General features: G+C 49.1%; 1 protein-coding gene across 1 annotated transcript in view; it reads right to left on the bottom strand.

Moving 5' to 3' along the window:
* The window catches only part of FRMPD3 (FERM and PDZ domain containing 3), a 51,274-nt gene that overhangs the window by 18,322 nt on the left and 12,789 nt on the right, over positions 1–20,163 (bottom strand). Inside the window, exons 3-9 of the mRNA XM_047716813.1 lie at positions 19,957–20,064; positions 17,115–17,246; positions 15,315–15,434; positions 10,602–10,738; positions 10,147–10,273; positions 7,966–8,055; positions 5,873–6,052 (exon numbers count right to left, since the gene is read on the bottom strand). Of these exons, the coding sequence (XP_047572769.1) occupies positions 5,873–6,052; positions 7,966–8,055; positions 10,147–10,273; positions 10,602–10,738; positions 15,315–15,434; positions 17,115–17,246; positions 19,957–20,061 (891 nt within the window). The 5' untranslated portion in view covers positions 20,062–20,064. The remainder of the gene's footprint in view (positions 1–5,872; positions 6,053–7,965; positions 8,056–10,146; positions 10,274–10,601; positions 10,739–15,314; positions 15,435–17,114; positions 17,247–19,956; positions 20,065–20,163) is intronic.

Genomic DNA, 20,163 nt, shown 5'->3' on the forward strand with positions numbered 1-20,163 from the left:
TGGCTGCTTCTGCTGCCACTGCTTTACTTCAGGCCCTCTTTGTCTTCCTCCAACACCAAAACTTCTCAAGGTATGTGTGAATGGGTGACAAGAGGGCTGCGATCCCGAGCCCCTCAGCCTCTGGGTCCTGTTGCATCTCGCCCCAAGCTGGTTCATCTGCTTATTCTAGTGGGCCATACATTGTGGCATTTTTCATGATATGGAAAATGTGGGGACACACTAATCTCAGGAATCCCAGTAGCCTCCTGACCAGCCTTCCTGCCTCCAGTCTCTTCACTTCACCTCCCTCCACTCCACCTCCATATTGCTGCCCAAGGTTCCAAAACACAACTCTCACTTAAATTGTATCTCATCACCTTAAACCTACTACCTTCTCATGTCACATAAACCCTTTAGGACCTGGACTCAATCTACAGCTCCAGGCCTATCTCCCGCTAGCTCGCCTGTGCCCTCCTCCCATCCCTGCCCCTCTACTTATGCTCTAGCAATGACACAGAATTTTCAGTTTTCTAGAGATGCCACGTTCTTTGATCACCTCCTAGCTTGACTCACATTGTTCTCTCTGGCTGAAATGCCTGCGGTCAACTCTGCCCACCGGGTGAACTGCTACATGCTGGTGGGATAGCTCGTGGACAGCATAACCCACTGAGAGATGACAGCCATTTATAGCAGAACAGGGCCAACACAGGTCCTGCCCTCATGCAGCTTATAATCTAACAGGAAATAAGACATAAATCAAATAATCATGAATATGAGTGGAAGGTGTGATAAGCACTATGAAGGGAAAGCCAGAGAGTTATCAAAACATAGAATGTTCTGGATCAGTGTGTGAGTAGGTAGGTGTGAACGTGTGCTCCTGTGACCAATCGGTTTCAGAAGCTGGAGAGAGCTTCTCTGAGGAAAGGACCTTGGCTGATGACTAGAATGACATTCCATTTGACCAAAGTACAGGCCGACTGGCTTGACTGACTGATGGACAGATGGACTGACTCGCTGGCTGAGGAGCTGTCTGACTCACTGGTGCCCCGGCTCACAAGCTGGCTGTGAGACAGGCAGAATGCCTAATAGCCTGACACGCTGACTGGTTAGCTGCCTGGCTGGCTGGCTGGCTGGCTAATGGATGGATCAGAGGCAGAGAAACCAGCTGGCCAACTGACTTACCTGTCTGACTTCATTTCAGTTTCCCTTGCTTATCTCTTACCCCAAATACAGCCTTATGTGGGTAATGAAACAGCATGAAGGCAAAACCCCATGCTCAGAGAAGGCCACAGGCATCCCCAGCTGGCTCAGTCCAGCACATCAGGAGTCCGTCCTCTGCACGCCCACATGGCCAACTGGGGACACCCCAGCATGGGCCAAAAGGAACTTTGTCAAAGGAACACAGATGTGCTTTTCACCAGCAGGTGTAAAAATCAAATCAAAGGCAGGCAAGCAAAGAGGTTGGATAGGTTTTCTTAGGAACCTTCAAAGACATTTTATTTTAAATAGGATTTTAACAATTGTGATGTCTAATGTAATGCTTGTCCCTACAGAAAGCACTAGAGCAATAAAGCTCAAATGTGAGAACAGGAGACACACCGGGCCACAAGAGATCCCTTGGGACATTTCTTTGATGGTTTCTTTTCCCCCTTATGTGCTTCTGTGGTAATGGGGTATGGTCACGGCCCAGTGGTGTGTCAGTCCCAGACGGCTGTCTCTTGGAGAAAGAGCTCTGCAGTATCTCACGGTCAATCCACTAACAGCAAGTAAGCAGAGTGAAAACTGTAACCAAATATGCCCAGGCCATCTTCAAACATTACTGGAGAAAAGGGGATGGGGTTGGAAGCATGGCCAGCCATGAGAAGGTAGAGCAGGGATTAATTTGCTATGCCCCAGCCCCAACTCCTTCGTGGGGTTCTCAGAGTGTGCTGGGAATTCACAGGCATCCTGCACTCTGGGATGCCAACTAGGGAGGGGACTGTTCTTGGGGTAGACTCAGTGCACTCTAGCGTCTCTGAAAACTGGAAAAAGATGGGAATCCAGGGACACAGAAGGGCAAGGGTGCAAGATGATGGTCCTTGGGTCCCAGGGGATTTGGGGTCTTGCCTCCAGGGCCCTGGGGAAGGTTAACCGGGCATAACCAGCCAATCTGGAAACAAGGCAGATTATTGCTGTAAGGCGGTGGTTCTCAGGCCAGACACACATTACAATCCCCTGGGAAGCTTGAAAAACCTATATACCCCAGCCTCACCCCCCCCACAACATTTTAGTTTAAATGGCTAGAGAGAAAGGGCCCAGGCAACCAGTGGTTTTTAAATCTCCATACATGACTCTAATGTGCAGCCAGAGCTAAGGACTACTGCTCTGAGTGAAGACTCTTAGCCTCACCAGGGCCTTCCAGAATATTCCCAGGCCAGAGTGGCATATTTAGGAGGAAATGAGCCAAGTCTGGTTTCTAACTTCCATGCTCCTAGTTAAGGGAATTCAGACATTCTTTCTTCAGTATACCCTATGAGGTGATATGCTGGGAAACATTAAACAAGTTCTATGAAGTCCTGATGGGTATTCTTTGTCAATTTCCCAAACCCCCTGCTTCCTAGCAACACTGAGTTCATACTAAATGACCTTCAGATAGAAGCCTAGATCTTTTTTTTTTTTCTCCCTCAATCTTCCTCTTTTTTCTCCCATCACCGTATCCCCGATCCTGGCTCTGCTGCTTTATCTGTGAAAAGTATAAATAACCATCCTGTCAATTTCGTAGGGCACCGCTTTGTAGCGATACACATAGCAGACATCTCTGATTCCAGATGCATCTGATCTTATGTAACAAAACTTGGGGGTGAGCAGCACATTTCTCAGTTAAATCCTATCGTTAATGTAGGGGATGAGTTTCCTACTTGAAGGAATCTCACAGTTATGTTAGTTTCCTGTTGCTTCTGCAACAAATCAACACAGGCTTAGTGGCTTAAAGAAGACACACCTGTTCTCTTACACTTCTGGAGGTCAGAAGTCTGACTCGAGCGTCACTGGGCTAAAATCAAGGGTCGACAGGGCTGCGTCCCTTCTGCAGGTAACCCACAGTCCTTGACTCATGGGCCCTTCCTCCATCTTCAAGGCCAACAAGGTCCTGCAGAGTCCTTCTCACCCCCCATTACTCTGACCTTCTCTTCTACCTCCCTCTTCTACTTATAAGGACCCTTGTGATGACACAGAGCTTACCTGGATAATCCAGAATAATCTCCCTATCTTAAGGGCATCTGATTAATTCCATCTGCAACTCTAATTCTCCTCTGCCATATCACATGGGGTATTTACAGGTTCTGGGGATTAGGGCATGGGCATCTGTGGGAGCGGGCCACTATTCTGCCTCGCAGAAACATTCTAATGCAAAATGGATAATTCCCCTGTGGTTTTTCATATGCACCGTATTGCCTGCTGCAAGTGGGGCATACCTGAACTATCTACCACTTGACGGTTGCATTGCTCACCCAACCATGTGCTGTTTCCCACTCAGCAGAGTGCAACCTTCTCCTAGCCCCCTCCATTCACCCATTCGATGTCCTGTTTATCCCGTAATGCGATCTCTCATCTCTCCATGCACCCGCCATTTGGCCCCTCCGTGTGCTGTGTGCATAGCCCCAGTCTTCAGTGTAACCATGATACAGGCAGCAGGCAGGCAGGGTTAAGTATAATAAGACAGGTGCGTTGTGTGTACAAGAGGGGAACGTGTGTGGGCATTTGTGCGCATGCGCTTGTTGAGTCTGTATATTTCACACTGGCTCTTTCTCATGACCACTGCTGTCTGTAGAGCTCAGGCCCTGCTCTTGTCACTTAATCTCTGCGCTAGGGCCAGCATCCCCTCCTCACCTCCCTGGCTTCACACTAGCCTTGCCTTCAAAGCTTTTAGCCAGCTTATTCTGCCCACCCTCAATCTCTCCAATCTTTTTTTCTCGTTAGTCTCCTCTCCAGCCAGGCAACTATGCTTATCGACCTGCACATATGGCTGGCTTATTTCTGTGCTTGCTCTCTGCCAGTGAACACAATCCCACTTCTCTCTGCTAATCCGTGCCTATCACTTCAAGATCCAGCTTAAAACATGCTCTTGTGGGAAGACAGTTCTTGTTAACCCCTTCCCATTCTTTTGTTCTATGTTCTGCACCATACTCACCTGCAAAATTTACTTCATGTTTACTTTTCTTCATTGCTGTTTTGCTTTTCAAGAAAATAACAGGTCTCATTTGTTTAGTACTTACCATGTATCAGGCAGTGTGCTGAGACCTTTTGCCTACATTTTCTCATTTAACCCTGGACAACCACCTTTTGAGATAGGCATTCCATTGTGCAGTTGAGGAAGTCAGTGTTCAGGGAGGTTAAGACAAAATTTCAAGGACACACAGCTTAGGAAGTGGCAGAGCTGGGAGCTAAACCTGGTCTGTCAGATTCCAGAGCTCCATACATGTTCTGATGTCGTGTTATTAAGGCAGGTTGTGTGTCTTTGTGAGGCTAGTCTCCCCAGTAAGACTGTGGTTCCACCTGGGCAGCATTCATGCCCACACCAGTGGCTGGATTGCTCCTAGAAATGAGAACAGTGCTCCTCACTCAGTTAATACCCACTGACCCTGCTCAGCTTGGTTCCTCCCGGATCTCTGGACCCAGGGGTCAGTGGTTCTCAAATCTGGCTATACTATAGTATCAGGAAAGTCTGTTGGGCAGTCAAGTGTTGAGAATGACTCATACAACATAGAAGAAGAGTCATCTGGAAAGTTGTTTCTCTGTTTTAAACCCTTTTTATTTCTCAGGAAGCCATATCTACCCTGCATGTCTTGTCTTTCCTCTCCCTTCCATACCTGTCCACCTGGCTTTTTACCCAACAACACTGGCGGAGGGCAGCAATCATTTGTGGAGGAAGCAGCCACAAGCCAATTAGGTATCAGCTCCAGGTGGGTTCCTAAACCAACGCGAATGCTGGGAATCACAGGTGGAAAAACTAACATATTAAAGCTTTCTGAGTTTCACAAAGACAAAAATAAATAACTTGGTCTTTTAGAAACAGCAAAGAGTGCATCTCTTAATTTGCTAACAACATCACCCCCCTGGGAAATCCTTTAGGAAAGGAAAATTGCATCTACTCTAACAACTTCGGCCAGCAGGCAAGCAAGGCTGCCCCCGCCCCCACACTGGTGACTTGGGTGTTCAACAGAAGAGCCATGGAGTGGGTGGCTGACCATGGCTGCCAGACTCTACACAGGTAATAGGCGCTTGCCAGTCTGAAGGAGTGGATCTGTGGGAAAGGTTCTAAGATTCTGGAAGCGCTAGATTCTGGGAGGTCAGATGTGGACTAGGCTCAGCCTGTTCCCTGTCTCCCCAGGCCTCCATGGGTCCGTCCACATATTCATGCACCCCCTACTCCATGATTCCAAGTGTGTATGCCTATGGCAGGGCTCCCCAACTGGTGTGTGCATATCCCTTCAGCCTCTGGGGTGGCCAGACAGGGCCTGGGGAGGCCATAGTCTCTGGGGCTGGACCATTTATCCCATCATTCCACATGAATGTCCTTTTCTGTGTGTGCTGTGACATAAGAAAGATCGGGAAGCCATGGCCTGGGGGTAGCTCCAAGTCCAATTGCCCTGCCCTCTACTGAAGACCCCTTGTGGGTTAATCTGACACTTCCTAGCTTCTCTAGCACTGGCTGACCATACTATATGGCCAAGATAGCATGTCCCACAGGGCTGAGAAAGGAAAGAAAGATGAACCCAAAGGGGCCCAGGCTCTGAACCACTTAAGAATCACTGACCCTTACTGGAAAGGCTCAAACTCTCTTTCTCAAGTTTACTCCTCTCTCTGTTCCTAAGGCTGTCCCTGGAGAGGAGTAGCTCCTCAAAGCTGGGCTTACCTTGGCATCCATGATGCTGGTCTCCACCCGGGCCACGCCCTGGTTCTCCCGGAACAGCTGGATCTTACTGATCTTGCTGAACTCGGACAGCACAGTGGTGAGGTTGGTTTTGAGGTCAATAACATGGCTGATGCCATGACGGGGTCCCACCAGGAGAGTGGTGGCCGACTGCTTCTCATCCTGCGGACCGAGTGTGGTGGGCAGCATTCACGGAGAGAAGGGCAGAGGAGGTGGCAGAGGAGGTGGGAAGAAATAGAAAACAGGCATTGAACCGGTTCTGTTGGGAGGTCTGGAAACATTTGGGGCTTAGGGCCAGCGCAGGGGGACAACTATGAGGGGCAAATGGTCTTGGAACGCTCCTATTCCCAGGGCAAGCCCCGGGTCATTGGATGCCTTAGCCTCAGCAGCAGGCTGAGTGAGGTGGTCCATGATAGGACTGGCTCTAGCAAAATCGGGACATAGGGGAGGTTTGTGTTTTAAAGCTTTGCAGTGTCCTTTTCCCCACCAAGCCCAGGGGCTTTCCATTTGTTGCTGCGGGCCACTTGGTACCCCAACCCAGTGTTCTGCCCAAGCAAGTGGCATCCTGTGTCTGGTCTTCACTTCCTTGCCCAAGAGCCACCTAAGCTTGCACTCCGCATCTGGTGCCAAAAGTTAGACAGACAGTCACTCAGCCTCAGGTGTTGGGAGTCGACTGGGGGCTTACGCGCAGGGTCGGGGGAGCTCCTCCCTGCAAGGACATCTGTTCTTTGGCACAACAGTAGTCATCTTTTTAAAAAAATTACTTTATTTTTTAAAGGATTTTATTTATGAACATATTTGTTGGAGTCGGGGGACACAAGCAGGGGGAGCAGGAGAAGCAGGCTCCCCACTGAGCAAGGAGCCCAAAGCCGGACTTGATCCCAGGTCCCTGCGATCATAACCTGAGCTGAAGGCACAGGTCTGCTTAACTGACTGAGCCACACTAGCATCCCAGCAAAACAGCAGTCTTAACCCAAAGGAATGACCTATATGAATATCAGCAGTGGCAAGAGGGTAGACAGGGGTGGAGGGAGGGGAGTAGGCTTTCAGGGATCTGCAAGTACCAGTATGTAAATTCGTCCCTCTGCACCTGAGCACTATCAAGCCTGAGCCCTCCGCTGGCCCATTTTCTGGCATTAGCCTCACCCCAAGGAACCTCTTTGGGTCTGCTATAGACACTTTGATAAGCGGCTTTCCATCAGTGTGACCCACGAGCATGACAGTGTGTTCCCCCGAGCATGACAAGCACCTGCATCCAGAAAGCAAGGTGATCTGAATTCCCTTCCACCGTGGCTCACTAGGGTGGACTAGCCTGGGGCGCAGATTTAGGGGGACCTCCCTGTGCGCCACCAGGGAGGGGTGTTACTACAGTGGGGACCCTGGGCAGGTAGGGGGAAGTATGCAGACTCAGAAAGCCTGAGGTTGGCAGGAGGAGGGGATGGGGGGCGCTGCAGGGGTAGGGGGAAAGGCGATAAGGCTGAGCAGGGGTTGGCAAACTCTGGCCTGGGGCCAAATCCAGTCCAACTCCAGCGTTTACACGGCCCACACTCTGAGAATGATTTTTACATTTTTAAATGGTTGGAAAAAATTCAAAAGAACCATATTTTCTGACATGTGAAAATCCCATGAAATTCAAATTTCAGTGTCCATAAATAAAGAGATACTGGAATACAGCCATGCTCATTTGTGTCTGCATCGTCTATGGCTGTTTTCATGCTATAATGGCAGCTACATAGTTGTGACAGAGCCCCGCATGGCCTGCAAAGCCTAAAATATGCACCACCTAGCTCTTTCTGCAACAAGTCTGCTGAGCCCTGAAATCGAGGAAAGGGGACGCAGAACGGTCATGGAGGGATACTGAAAACAAATATGGCCTCCTACTTGACCATTTTACCAGAGGCAGGACTGGAGCACCATGGGGAGGGAGAGGGAGAAAGAGGAGGAAGAGAAAGGTCTTTAGAAGTGTTTGCTTTGACAGAGAATGCTACCCTAAAGCTCTAGTGGAGTCCCTCCTGCCCCCCACCCAAACCCAGATGCACGCAAGGGACTCCCTCCCCACCATGGCCCTCACTGACCAGGCCCACAGTGTTGAATAAAACGCCTGTGAAGGTCGGAAGTTCGTTCAGAATTCGAAGATACTGGAGCTTTGCCTGAATCGCAGAGCCCTGTGGAAATAACCCATGCAGGCACGTGAGAAGCCTGAGTTGCACAGGAAAAGCAAACCTGTGTTCTCAGGAAGGAGCATCAACATCTTAGGATGGGCGCTAGTCAGATGCACCAGCAAGCCACACTGTGTGTGTGAGGAGACCCTCAGGAAAACTGCAGGAAGGTTCCAGTTTGGACAACTCTTGCCTCCAGCCATCCTGTCTCCCTTTCTAAACCCTCCTCTGACCTCCTGATCCTCCTGCCTTAAAAACCCAGCTTACTCATTTTGTTCTCAGGGTCATTTCAACACCTCTCCCTAACTCAGATGTCCCACATCGTCTGCACCTCTGTCCTGAGATCCCCTCCTGCCACCTTGGTACCAGCCATCCCCAGCCAGGGTCCCAATCAATGCCTTTAATCCTGAGCACCCCTAAGCCTCAAGCCTGCTCTTCCTCTGCCATCCCCTCATAGAAAAGTCTCTCAAAACAGTACCCACTTCCCCTCGGCCTTTGAGCCAGAAACCTGTATCACACTGGGCTCCCCTCACATTCTCTCACCTGATGGCCACCAGCCACGATCTCACCCTGACTGGATCTCCTAAATTCCTCTCTGACCTATCCATACTCCTTTCCCTCAACCCCTCCGCACTGTTCTAAGGGCAGAGCCTAAAACAGCAGTTCGATCCTGTCAGTCACCTGCTTAAATCCTTCTGTGGCTTCCCGATGCCCACAGGATGTCCTGTCCCGATGTCCATGGCACACGACGTGCTCCAGAAACTGACTCCTGCCTTTCTCTCAGAACACCCCCCCCCACGAGGCATGTGCCTTGCACTCTCTGTACTTGCTTATGCCAAATTATTTGCATTTATTTCCATGCACAATGTTCTCTTATACCCCCACAGCCTTGTACAGATGGATCTGCCTGCCTGGGAAAGTCTTCCTCCTCCTCCCACCTCCCCCTCATCTATACAAACCCCTATCTGTCTGTCAAGACCCAGATCTGGCATCAAACGCACCAATTCCTGGCCTTTCCTATCTCCCTAAGGCTGGGCTGGGTGTTCCTCCTCCTCCGTGTTTCCAGAGCCCCCACGCCTGTTGCATGGTGTTGTGACTGACTGTCGCTCTGTGTTGTGACTGTCGTGTTTCCCCACTAGCCTGTGCCTGACTTAAGCTTGGGGAGCAGGCAGGCCTTTTTCATCTTCGCCTCTCCAGCCCAAGCACTAGGGGTGGGGGTGTCCTCAAAAAAATGTGTTTGCTGAGGAGATGGTCAGGGAGCATTGATGTTCTCCCTCTGGGAGGAAAACAATTTGATTAAATATGCACAGCAAGGTAGGCCTGGCTTAAGTCTCTGGGGAAATTTGCATCTTAAAAGAGAAGCTTGTGGGTAATACAGGGAATCCGGAAGGGTAGTATATTGGTGGGGGGGGGCACTGTTTCCTCTGTCTGCGTCTGTATGCTGATTAAGTTGCCTTTAACCACCCCTCCTGCCTCTTGGGCAGGAAGCAACCAGAAGACTGAGAAGGGCTTGAGACCTTCAGGGCTGGAGGGGTGGGGACTGGGAGTCCCTCAGAGGGTACAGGGTACTGCAGTGACGTGAACTCTCGACTGGCTGCCCAGTGACCCATTCTCCAGGTCAGGCCGTGTCCCACCTGGCTGAGCTTTCATCTCCCAGAATTCCCTATTCCCCGCCTGACAGATTAGAAAACTAATGAAGAACAGAGCAGTCCTTTCTGTGGAAAACAGGCCTCCCCAGAGTCCAGTGCTGTCCACACACAGCAAGTGCTCAATTGGCACAGAGGAAATGGGTGGAATGATCTGAGAACTGCCTCCTCCTGCATCTTGGCCCCTTTGCTTGGAGGATCCTGGGCTCCACTGGTGATTTGCCCCTGAGCGGTCTCTGGGCGAGGCTCAGGCTTGGGGAAAAATCACTCTCCACCATCATCCCCCATATCCAGCCAAGCTGGATGTGTACCTGAGTCAAAAACAGTGTGTGTGTGTGTGTGGGGGGGGAGGGGGTTTCTCCCAGAAGACCAGACCTGCTGGGAAACCACACAGGAGAGTCCCACAGCTGCTAGTGTCTGAGCAGGGCACCCAATGGATGACACTGGGTACCTTGGTGCCGCTGGAAGGATGTGTTTGGTGGGCCTTCAGTTGCTGAGAGAGAGACTTCCGGAGGTTCTTCTCTTTGATGCCCTGTAGGAGGGAGGGGGGAAGAAAGGGCTCCAGGCCCCATTCCTTCCTAAAAGCAGAAAGAAGAAAAGCAAGAAATGAGTGAGGGCAACAAAGTGGGGCAGAGAAAAGAAGATGGTGAGGCAGAAATCAAATCTGAGAGGCAGAGGGATGCAGTCTGTAAGAAAAAGAGAGGGACGGGGCAAGAGAATTCCATTGGTCATGATTCCCTGGTAGAAGCTGGAGCTCGACGGCATCGCGGTCTAGGGGTGGGGAACCATAATTCTCACTCCCACCCCAGGCCCTACATTCCTGGAAAGCATAGCACAGCTCAACCATTGCATTTTCTCCGTTTACAGCTATTTGCCCCCTTCCCAAAGGGCCCTGGCACAACTCACTCCACATTCTTGAGCGAGATCTTCTGACTAGGCCGAGTAGCTGAGACCGTGATATAGATGTGGAGGGCAGTGAGGCCCAAAAGCATCTCCGGCTTGGGGTCCATTCCAAAGCGTTCGCGGATAACATCGTTCCGACTCTGCAGGAGAGGGCAGTCCAAACCTGTCAATTAAAAAAGGTGTTCCCTCCCCCCAACCCCCTTCCAGCCTCCCTGCCCCATCTACTCCCCTGTATCCCAGAAAAGAATTGTGGTATCAAGTAAGACATCCTAGTAAAAGGGGAGAGGAAGTTTCTCCCCTTGGGGGAGAGGCAACAGAAGAATCTTAGGTCTCGGGGACAATATTTTGCTTCATTTAGCAGATCCCGGACAGGCTTCACAGGGATAGATGCACACAATGGCAAGGCCCAAATGGGCAGAATATCTAGGTCACTGCAAAAGTGAGACATCACACCACTCTCTTTCTTTTGTCCTGTTCCAAGAGGCCTAAACTCACTCCCCAGCCATACAGGGATCCTCTACTAGCTCAGATGGGAATCAAGAGAGATACTGGGAGGAGCTCTCCATAGCGCTCTGATCCCAAAGCCCAGGGTAAGAGACGGATTGCAGGGATGGGGCAGATATTCTGATCCTTGGGGTCCGAAGGTCAAAAGTAGCAATGAGTCAATCTTTTCTGTTATCCTAAAGGGGGGTCCCCTGGAACTACTGGCTAAAGTTATGACAGCCCCCAAACCCTAAGGGTCAGAGTCTCAGCTCTTGATGATTCAGCCTCGGTTAGACCAGTTGCCCATTTGGTTGAGGTGAAACCAGGATGAGCTGAGGGACTAGGGAGCCACAGTGGTATCACGGCAGCACAGGAGAGAGTGGAAAATGAATGTTTCATCAGTGATCATCTACGTAGACAATCCAATGGAATCCACCAAATGCTTACTAAAACTAATGAGTTAGCAAGGCTGCAAGACATAAGAGCAACACACAAAAACAACTGCATTTCTACATGCTTGGAACAAACGATTGGAAATTCAAATTAAAAGTCAAAACCATTTATAATAGCATCAAAAATATAAAATAGGGAAAAATCTGTCAAAATGAGTGAAAGACCTGTACACTATAAACTAAAACATCCTGATGAAAAAAATTAGAGAAGATCTAAATAAACATAAAAATATGCCAAGTTCATGGGTCAGAAGACCTGGTATTAGTATGATGTCAATTCTCCCCAAACTGATCTACAGATTCAACCCAACCCCAATCATAAGCATAGCAGATTTTTGGTAGAAATTGACAAGCTAATTCTAAAATTCAATACAAAGGACCTAGAACAGCCAAAACAACTTTGAAAAAGAACAAAGTTAGAGGATAAGTGCTACCTGATTTTAAGACTTACAAAGTTACAGCAATCAAGAGTGTGATGTTGGCATAAAAAATAGACCAGTAGATCAATAAAGAGTTCAGAAATAGACCCACACCTTTATAAACTGATTTTTGACAAAGGTGCAAAGACAAGACAGTGGGGAAAGGACAGTCTTTTCAACAAATGGTGCAGGCACAGCTGGATATCCATAATACAAAGAGAGAGAGAGAGAGAAATTTAGTCGATACCTTGTACTGCATAAAAAAATTATGTCAAAATGGGTCACAGACCTAAATCCAAGATCTAAAATGCTAAAACTTCTAGGAAAAAAAAAAGAGAAATTTCTGTGACCATGAGTTAGGCAAGGATTTCTTCGATATGGCATGATCTGCAAAAGCATTATCCATCAAAGAACACACCGAGAAATTTGACTTCTTCAAGTTGGTCCATGGAAGACACTGTTCAGAGACTGGAAAAAGAAGCCACAGACTGGGAGAGGAAACTGCAAATAACATATCCAACAAGAAACTTGTATCCAGGAAGGAAGTCTCATAACTCAGTAACAAGAAGACAAAAAAACCCAATAAAAAAGTAGGCAAAGGATTTGAAAAGACACTTCACAAAAAAAGATGTATGATGGCAAACAGATGAAAAGATGTTTAACATCATTAGTTGGTGGAAAATGCAAGTGAGATACCACCGAGATACCACTGAATACTATTAAAATGACTAAAAAAAAAATACTAACAATACCAAGTACTGATGAGGATGTGGAGAAACTGGAACTCTCATACACAGCTGGTGGGAATGTAAAATGGTACTGCCACTTTGGAACACAGTATTGGAGTTTCTTTTTTAAAAAGGAAAGAAAGAGAGATCCCCTGTATGATCAAACCATTCCATTCTTAGGTATTGACCCAAGAGAAAAGAGAGCACATGTCATACAAAGACTTGTGCATGAATGTTCATAGAAGCTTTGTTCTAGTAGCCCAAACCTGGAAACAACCCAAATGTCCATCAGCAGAGGAATGGATAAAAACATTTTGGTACATCCACACCATGGAATGCTACTCAACAATAAAGAGGAATGGAGTAATGAAATACATAACAAGGGCAGATCTCAAAATCATTAGGCCGGGTGGAAGAAGTCAGACCAAAATAAATGTACATACCGTATGGTTTCATTTGTAAAAACTCAAGAAAATGTGAGCTCATCTATAGTGACAGAAAGCAGCTCATTTGTTGCTTGGGGGTTAGGGGTGGGGAGGGGATGAAACAGAAGCCTGATATGCTCTATATCTTGATTGTGGTGATGGTTTCATGGGTATAAACTTATGTCAAAACCTATCAAATGGTTGCTTTTATTTTTTATTTTATTTATTTATTTGACACAGAGATAGATCACAAGTAGGCAGAGAGGCAGGCAGAGAGAGAGGGGGAAGCAGGCTCCCTGCTGAGCAGGGAGCCTGATGTGGGGCTTGATCCCAGGACCCTGAGATCATGACCTGAGCTGAAGGCAGATGCTTAACCCACTGAGCCACCCAGGCGCCCAAATGGTTGTTTTAAATATGTGCAGTTTATATGTCAGTTAGACCTCAATAAAGCTGTTCTATATGAAAAAGAAGAAATTACAGGTGAAGTTCATATCATCACAAAGGGAAGGGACAGGGTAGACATGGTCTTGACTTACAAATTCCAAAACAATCGAACCAAGATGATCCCTGGAAGCTTGGATGAAGAGATTTAGGGTCAATGAAATGAGAGAGCTAAACAAAAAATTCAGAGAGGAGCCACAACTCATTGCCGCCAGAGTGTTGGTGGAGGAGCCCAGGGCTGTTTGAGAAATGTTCCTCACGTTTGGGATTGTTAGAAGAGACAACCGTGATGTCTGACATCATCAGAGATGAGTCTGGAGTTACTTTTCTCTTCTCATCAAGTACTCCGTACGTTCTATGGGCACCTAGGACTCAACACATCCCCAACTGATCCCATCTATTCCCCAAACGCATTCCAGAAACCCCCTGTACTCCTTAACTTGCAGAATGAGACCACCTCTCCCAGACACGTATTGAGTCAAAGCCCATTGGTTCCACCTTTTCATTATCTCTTGAATCCTCTCCCCCACCCCTGTATCCAAAACTGCCCCGGTTCTGGCCTCCCTCAGCACCTATGTAATCTTTCAAAGTTGCTTATCTGCCCGGACCTGCTTTCCTTTCCACATTTCTGTACCCCTGCTCTGCAGCAGAATTTCCTTACCCCTGGCTACCCACCGAGAATCACCTGAGGAACATCAGTGTTTGGAGCACATTCCCACGGATTTTGACTGATTTGGTCTTGGGTGGAGGAGAATGTTTTTTTCCCCCAAATCTTCTCAAATAATTCTAAGTGCAGTTAGGGGTAAGACCCAATGCCCTAAAGCAGTGGTTCCCGAACACCACTGGGCGTCATCATCCCTCAGAGGGCTTGTTAAAATGCAGGCCTAAATAATTTTGTGGTGTTATGACCTGCCAGGCCCTTCCCCACCTGCTTCTGGTCTCTCCCAGTTCATTTCTTTTTTCTTTTTTTTTCCTCCCATTTCATTTCCTATTGCTCCTCACCTCCTGTTTTGCACTCCAGGCATGAGAAATTGCCCACAGTTCTCTCAACGTCCTGTGCTGGTTCATGCCACCAAACCTTGGCCCGTCCCTTTGCCTAGAATGCACACCTTCCACTCCCTCTCCACACTTGGCCAATGTCCACATATCCTTTGAGGCTAAGAGCACACATGCTTCACTTCCTCTGTGAGGCCTCCCCTGGCCTCCTCCCAAGAAGAGTTGGCAAACTGCTTCCGGCTGCTCCTGGTGACATCGTACTCAGACGTCATCATAGGACCATCATGCTGTTTTATTACTCACTTGTGCATATGTCTGTCCATGAGATCTAGCAGGCTGGGACAATTCTTTGTTTATCTTGATGGCCAGCCCCTAGCACAGGGCCCGCTCTGGAGGGAGCGCTCAGCGAATGTTTCCGAATGAACTGAATTGGGCATCAGGGAGCAAGGCATTGGGAATAGGGCCCCCCTGCTACTCAAATGGGCTTGGTAAACCTTGGGACACTGTGATGCTGACAGAGTGACAGGGGTTGCCTGCTCCCCCAAACCGAGGAGCTCTGTCCAAACATCTAGGCGGGACTTGAGCCACAGCCAGCTCTGGTCACTGAGCTGAACAAGGTGGCTGTGGCCCACAATGGTAGCAGCAAAGGAGAGAGCCTTCAGAGCTACCTGGAGGTTGGAGTAACTTACATAGAGACTTCATAGTGATGGCAGAACAGCCTGACTGCTTGTTTGTCCATGGGTCTGTCTGTGTATCCCCAATCAGACTCTACCTGGATGTACAGGTACTCGAAAGCAGCAGGATCTCGACGCAGCAGTTCCACGGGGTCTTTGGGAAAGAAGCTTATTCGGAAGAGGCATTTCATTCCTTGGTAGTGTGTCCGCTGTACCACCTGAATCCCAGGGATAAGAGGGGTGAGGAAAAGAGATCTGGGAATCTGTGGCCCATGGCTGTAGTGGTAAGAGCCACACACACCTTGAGGTGTATTCTCAAGGCTGGGCTTGGGGCTGAGTGAGGTGGCAGCTTGCCATTGCCTCCCACCTGATCCAGCCCAATTATCCTTTGAGGAAATGTCTTGCCTACCCCTCTGGTCCAAAGAGACTAGAATTTTTTTTAAAGACCTTTTAAAAAAGGATTGTATTTGTTTATTTGAGAGAGAGCGAGAAAGCGAGAGAGAGCACATGCAGAAGCAGGGGCAGTTGGAGGGAGAGAGAGAAGCAGACTCCCTACTGAGCAGGGAACCCGATGTGGGGCTCGATACCGGGACCCCAGGATCATGACCTGAGCTTAAGGCAGACTCTTGCCAGACTAAGCCACTCCAGGCACCCCAAACTGACTAGGATTTTTGAATCACTCAAGCAGGACATGGCCTTTGTCAACAATGGGGTCTAAGGCCCAAGACACAAGATGGGAAGAGGGGGCTCCTGTTAACTTCTCCGACTCTTTTCTCACTGCAGGGCTAGCGCCTTTACCTTGCAGAGAGGCTCAGTGCCAGCAGAGTTAAGTGGCTGATGAAAAGCAAGTCAAGCTTTAAAACCCCATCTGGAGGTATAGGTGATGCAAGTTGGCCATGTATGTATAGGTAACTGTTGAAGCCGCCATAGGTCATGATGAGTCATGATACAATTCCTTCTACTCTTGCAGATGTTTGAGGTGTTTTTTTTTTTTTTTTCAATAAAAAAGTTTAAAATCCCATTTAGAAAAAGAGACCAATTGGATTCAGAAGGCCTCTTGAGGGGCCGGGGTGGTGTGTAGGCCCCCCTTCCAAGCTAACAATCTTCCTTCTATAGGTGGGAACCCATGAGGCTTTGGACGGCATTTGGCTGAGAGCCAACCTTGAAGAATTTTCTTTCCTAAAATCCTCGTGTGTGTGTGTGTGTGTGTGTGTGTGTGTGTGTGTGTGTGTGTCTGATTTTGGGTTTTGCTGCACGTCCATTTAGGCATTTCTTCCCAATGGCCCCTCTCCAATTTCCTCCTTTCCTCTCTGGGAATCCTGGTTGGCCCCCCTGGTTCTTCCTGGTGCTTCCCCATTAGTGAAGTACCAGCCAGCATTTCCGGTGCTCCCTAGACTCTTCCTCCTATTCTACCTTGAAAGTTGATGTGGGTGACATGCTGCCCATCTCCCACTTAGCCCATTCTCCGCCCACGCCTGTCCGGCCTCAGTGGTCTCAGTAGACCCCGCTTGTTGACCTTTTCATATTACAGCCTTCATCGGAAGGCCAAGTTTCCCCTCGGAGGCAGAGAAGTCTAGCAGGCAGGGCCTCCAGGAGACAGCAGGCTTGACACCACTCTCCATCCCAGTATTCTGGGAGCCAAGCCGTGACTCACCACCCCACACCTTCCCCGCTAGAGACGGAGACTAACAATCTTCATGCCCTTCTCAGGTCACGAGGAACATTGCCAAAAGCCCACTGGATGTGGTTAGTATAGACCTTAACTGAGAACTGTTCATTTCTGGGGGCTGGCTGGCTGAGGAAATCATTATGAATTTTCCAGAAAGAGGATGCCCGGAGTCCCCTTCTCTAGTAGAGGCCACAGGCAGTTCCCAAGCCAGGCCGAAGGAGTTACTTACATAAGCCAGGGGCTGCTTGTCCTGGAGAAGCAGGAACTTGTGGTTCTGTTCCGGCCCAGCATACTCAAGGACCAGAGCGAAGTGCTCAATGTACCTCAGGGAAAGACGGTCCTGTAATGTTACCATCACATCCTATGGAAGAGAAGAGAGTCTTGAGAGGGAGATACATTCCAGTTCTATACCACTCTTGGCACCAAACATGGGAGAGGGGGACCACACACCAAGAGATGGTCCTGGGCAGGAGGCGGAGCCCAGGAGAGTGACCAGACAGAGACACGGGCTTTTAGGGTGGCCCAGGCCTCCTCCAGGCTGAGGAGAGTAACCCATGAGTACTTGGGCTCTGGGGAACAGCAAAGGTGCAGGGTGGTAGACAGAGAGGTTTCTGAACTTGGCCTGGCCAGACATTTGGCAAAAGGTGGTCATGGCTCTCCCTCCCTCCTTGCAGTCAACAAAATGTTTTTGGAGTGCCTACCAAGTGCACCACTGAATAAGGAAGGCATGATGCTGGTTCTTCCCCCACCTTGCATAAGTCAGGACGTTCACTCTAGCTTGTCCATCAACCCTTTCCTCAGGAGTATACAAGAGCAAGAGCCCCAATTACGTGATTAAAAAGTAGACTATTTCTGGATTCATAATCTAAATCGAATGACTTGAGTCACTGGCAAAATGTTCATTTTTGATTGTAGCTGGCTTTTGGAGATGATCAATTTAGCAGCTTGAAAAATGTGTCCATGCAGAGAAACCACATCACGTGTCCTGTGTACAGTCATAAATCTGACTACATCGAGGCTCTGTCTGCTCCGCTGCCCTACTTTTAATATCAGGATGTCTGCAAACATGTCCTTGGGGGCTGCCCAGATGTCAGTTTTGAGACTTCTGCCATCTATTTGCTGTCACTGCAGCACACACACTGTGTGTGTGTGTGTGTTTGGGTGTGTGTTCATGGAGTCAGCACAACTCAGCCCCCAGAGGCCGGAGAACAGCCGGCACGGGAATGCACAGCTCCCTTACAGCCAGAGTTGCCAAACAAGCCCCTCCGTGAACATTCAAGGATGCCAAGCCATTCAGACGTGAGGCTGGAAACTGGTGGGTACTTGAGAGTGTCTCTTTGTAGCATTCAAGTAGTTACAGAGGCGCGAGTGTGGCTGGAGCTCTGGAAGGGACAAATGAGGTTTTCTTTGCCGTTTAGCTGCCCCGAGATTGCGAATGGCCAAGCTGCTGATTGCCAAGCTGGTGTGACAAGTGGCACAGCCCCCGTGCTAGGCTGTTGATTCAATACCCAGGTACCTCTCTCTGGAACAAGTGGCTTGGCGGCTTGTCTGAGTTCCAAGGAATGGCTGGCGCACCTTTCCTGAGGTCAGGATGAGATCACAAGCCAGGGGACACTGCTGTCCTGAAAGGCTGGGGGTACCCGGAGGCAACAATGTCGTTGTGTCATTGGGTTGTTGTGAGGTCGGGGGACGCTCAGAGAAGTCTCCGAGGGGAATGAGAGGAGCAAGTGTTCTGGTGCGGAGACAGAGTTTCAGAGGACATACTGATGAAGAGAAATGGCCACATCTGGAGGAGGGGCACTTGGACACCCTTGGGCAGCCTAGCTGGGCTTCGATGTCCCTTTCAGAGGCTGAGACCTCCAATAGGCCAGAGACCATGCCAGGATACCCTAAGGAATACGTTTTGGTCCTAGGCCCCTTGGGGGACCGACCCAGGCCTAAGCCTTCCAAAGAGACTCTCAGTTCCATCCACACGGGGTAGGTCTAGTGTTCTATAACTTGGGTGCTACTGGTACTCTGGGCAGGACAATTCTTTGTCATTCAGGGACTGTTTCACTCCCCGCAGGATGCTCAGCATCTCTGACCTGGAGACATTCAATGTCAGTAGCACCCCAAAACATGGGATGACCCCAAATTTCTAAATGCTGTCCGGGAGGGGCTGAGAACCCTGGCTGAGAACCGCCGGCAAGGCCGACCCTGAACACCTGATAATTCCTCTTAGACAATTTTCCTGGCCCAGGGGTTTCCTTCTTTATAAGGTTGTCTTGGCCCCAGCCTGAGGACCTCAGGACACCTATGAGCGAAGTGGGTTTTCTGGGCAGATAGATGCTATCTCACTGGCTGCGTGGAAATTCATTCCGAGGATGGCATTCTCTTTCTGGAAGGGGTCTGGAAGAAGTAGGAGTGGTGATTTCTGTCCCAGATCTGAGTTGAACCTGGGGGTTAATCGTTTCCTTGTCTCTCCTCCCCAGGACGAAGGGAATCACTGCAGCTTTTGGACAGCTGGCTGAGCTCTTAAGAGTCACAGCTCAGTAACTGCTCTTCTTGAGAAAAGAATAGCCAAAGGGACTGTTGCTGGACGTTTCAAATCTTGGTTCAGTGCTTAAGATCCGATGGGTTATTTAAAAAGCAAAGCATGGCTAGGCTAATCTCCCCAGAGATTGTGTTTGTTGATTTCTGTGTGTAAATGTACATAGGTGTTATCGTAGCAATATAAATCACTTTTGCTGTATAAATGTTTTAATGATCTTCACGCTCCTTAGCTCCTGAGAGCCTTGAAGGACCCGGTATAACATGGACACAGAGCAGTGCACAAGTAGGTGCACACATGCACATGCACACACACACACCAGACATGCGTAGCTGGGCACTCAGATTCTCGCCTCCCCCCACACACCCTCATCCAAGGGCTATGTGTTCTCGCAGCCTGGGGCTCACAGAGGCAGAAGCACCAAGGCCACCTTGTTCCCCAGCAGCAACTCTCCACAGACCCAGAGACACCCAGGAATGAGCAGCCGTGTGTGCCCCAGAGAGGGCAAAGTCTGACCCGAGAGAGGGGAGACTGTATGTACCTTAACAGTAGTCCGGCCATCAAAAGTGAATGATTTGATCTGCCCATTTTCTAAGAAGACCTTCAGGACATTGGGGATGAGGAGAAGAGCTTCTTTCTTCATCATTTTCTGTGAATAGGCAGGGAAAGGTCAAGGAGAGGGGCTCATTTCGAAGGCAGAGGAAAGCCAGAGGAGGGGTATAGGAAGGAAGAGAAGGGAGTGAGTGAA

The sequence above is a fragment of the Lutra lutra genome, chromosome X (assembly GCF_902655055.1).
Source record: "Lutra lutra chromosome X, mLutLut1.2, whole genome shotgun sequence".
In the NCBI taxonomy this organism is placed as follows: domain Eukaryota; kingdom Metazoa; phylum Chordata; class Mammalia; order Carnivora; family Mustelidae; genus Lutra; species Lutra lutra.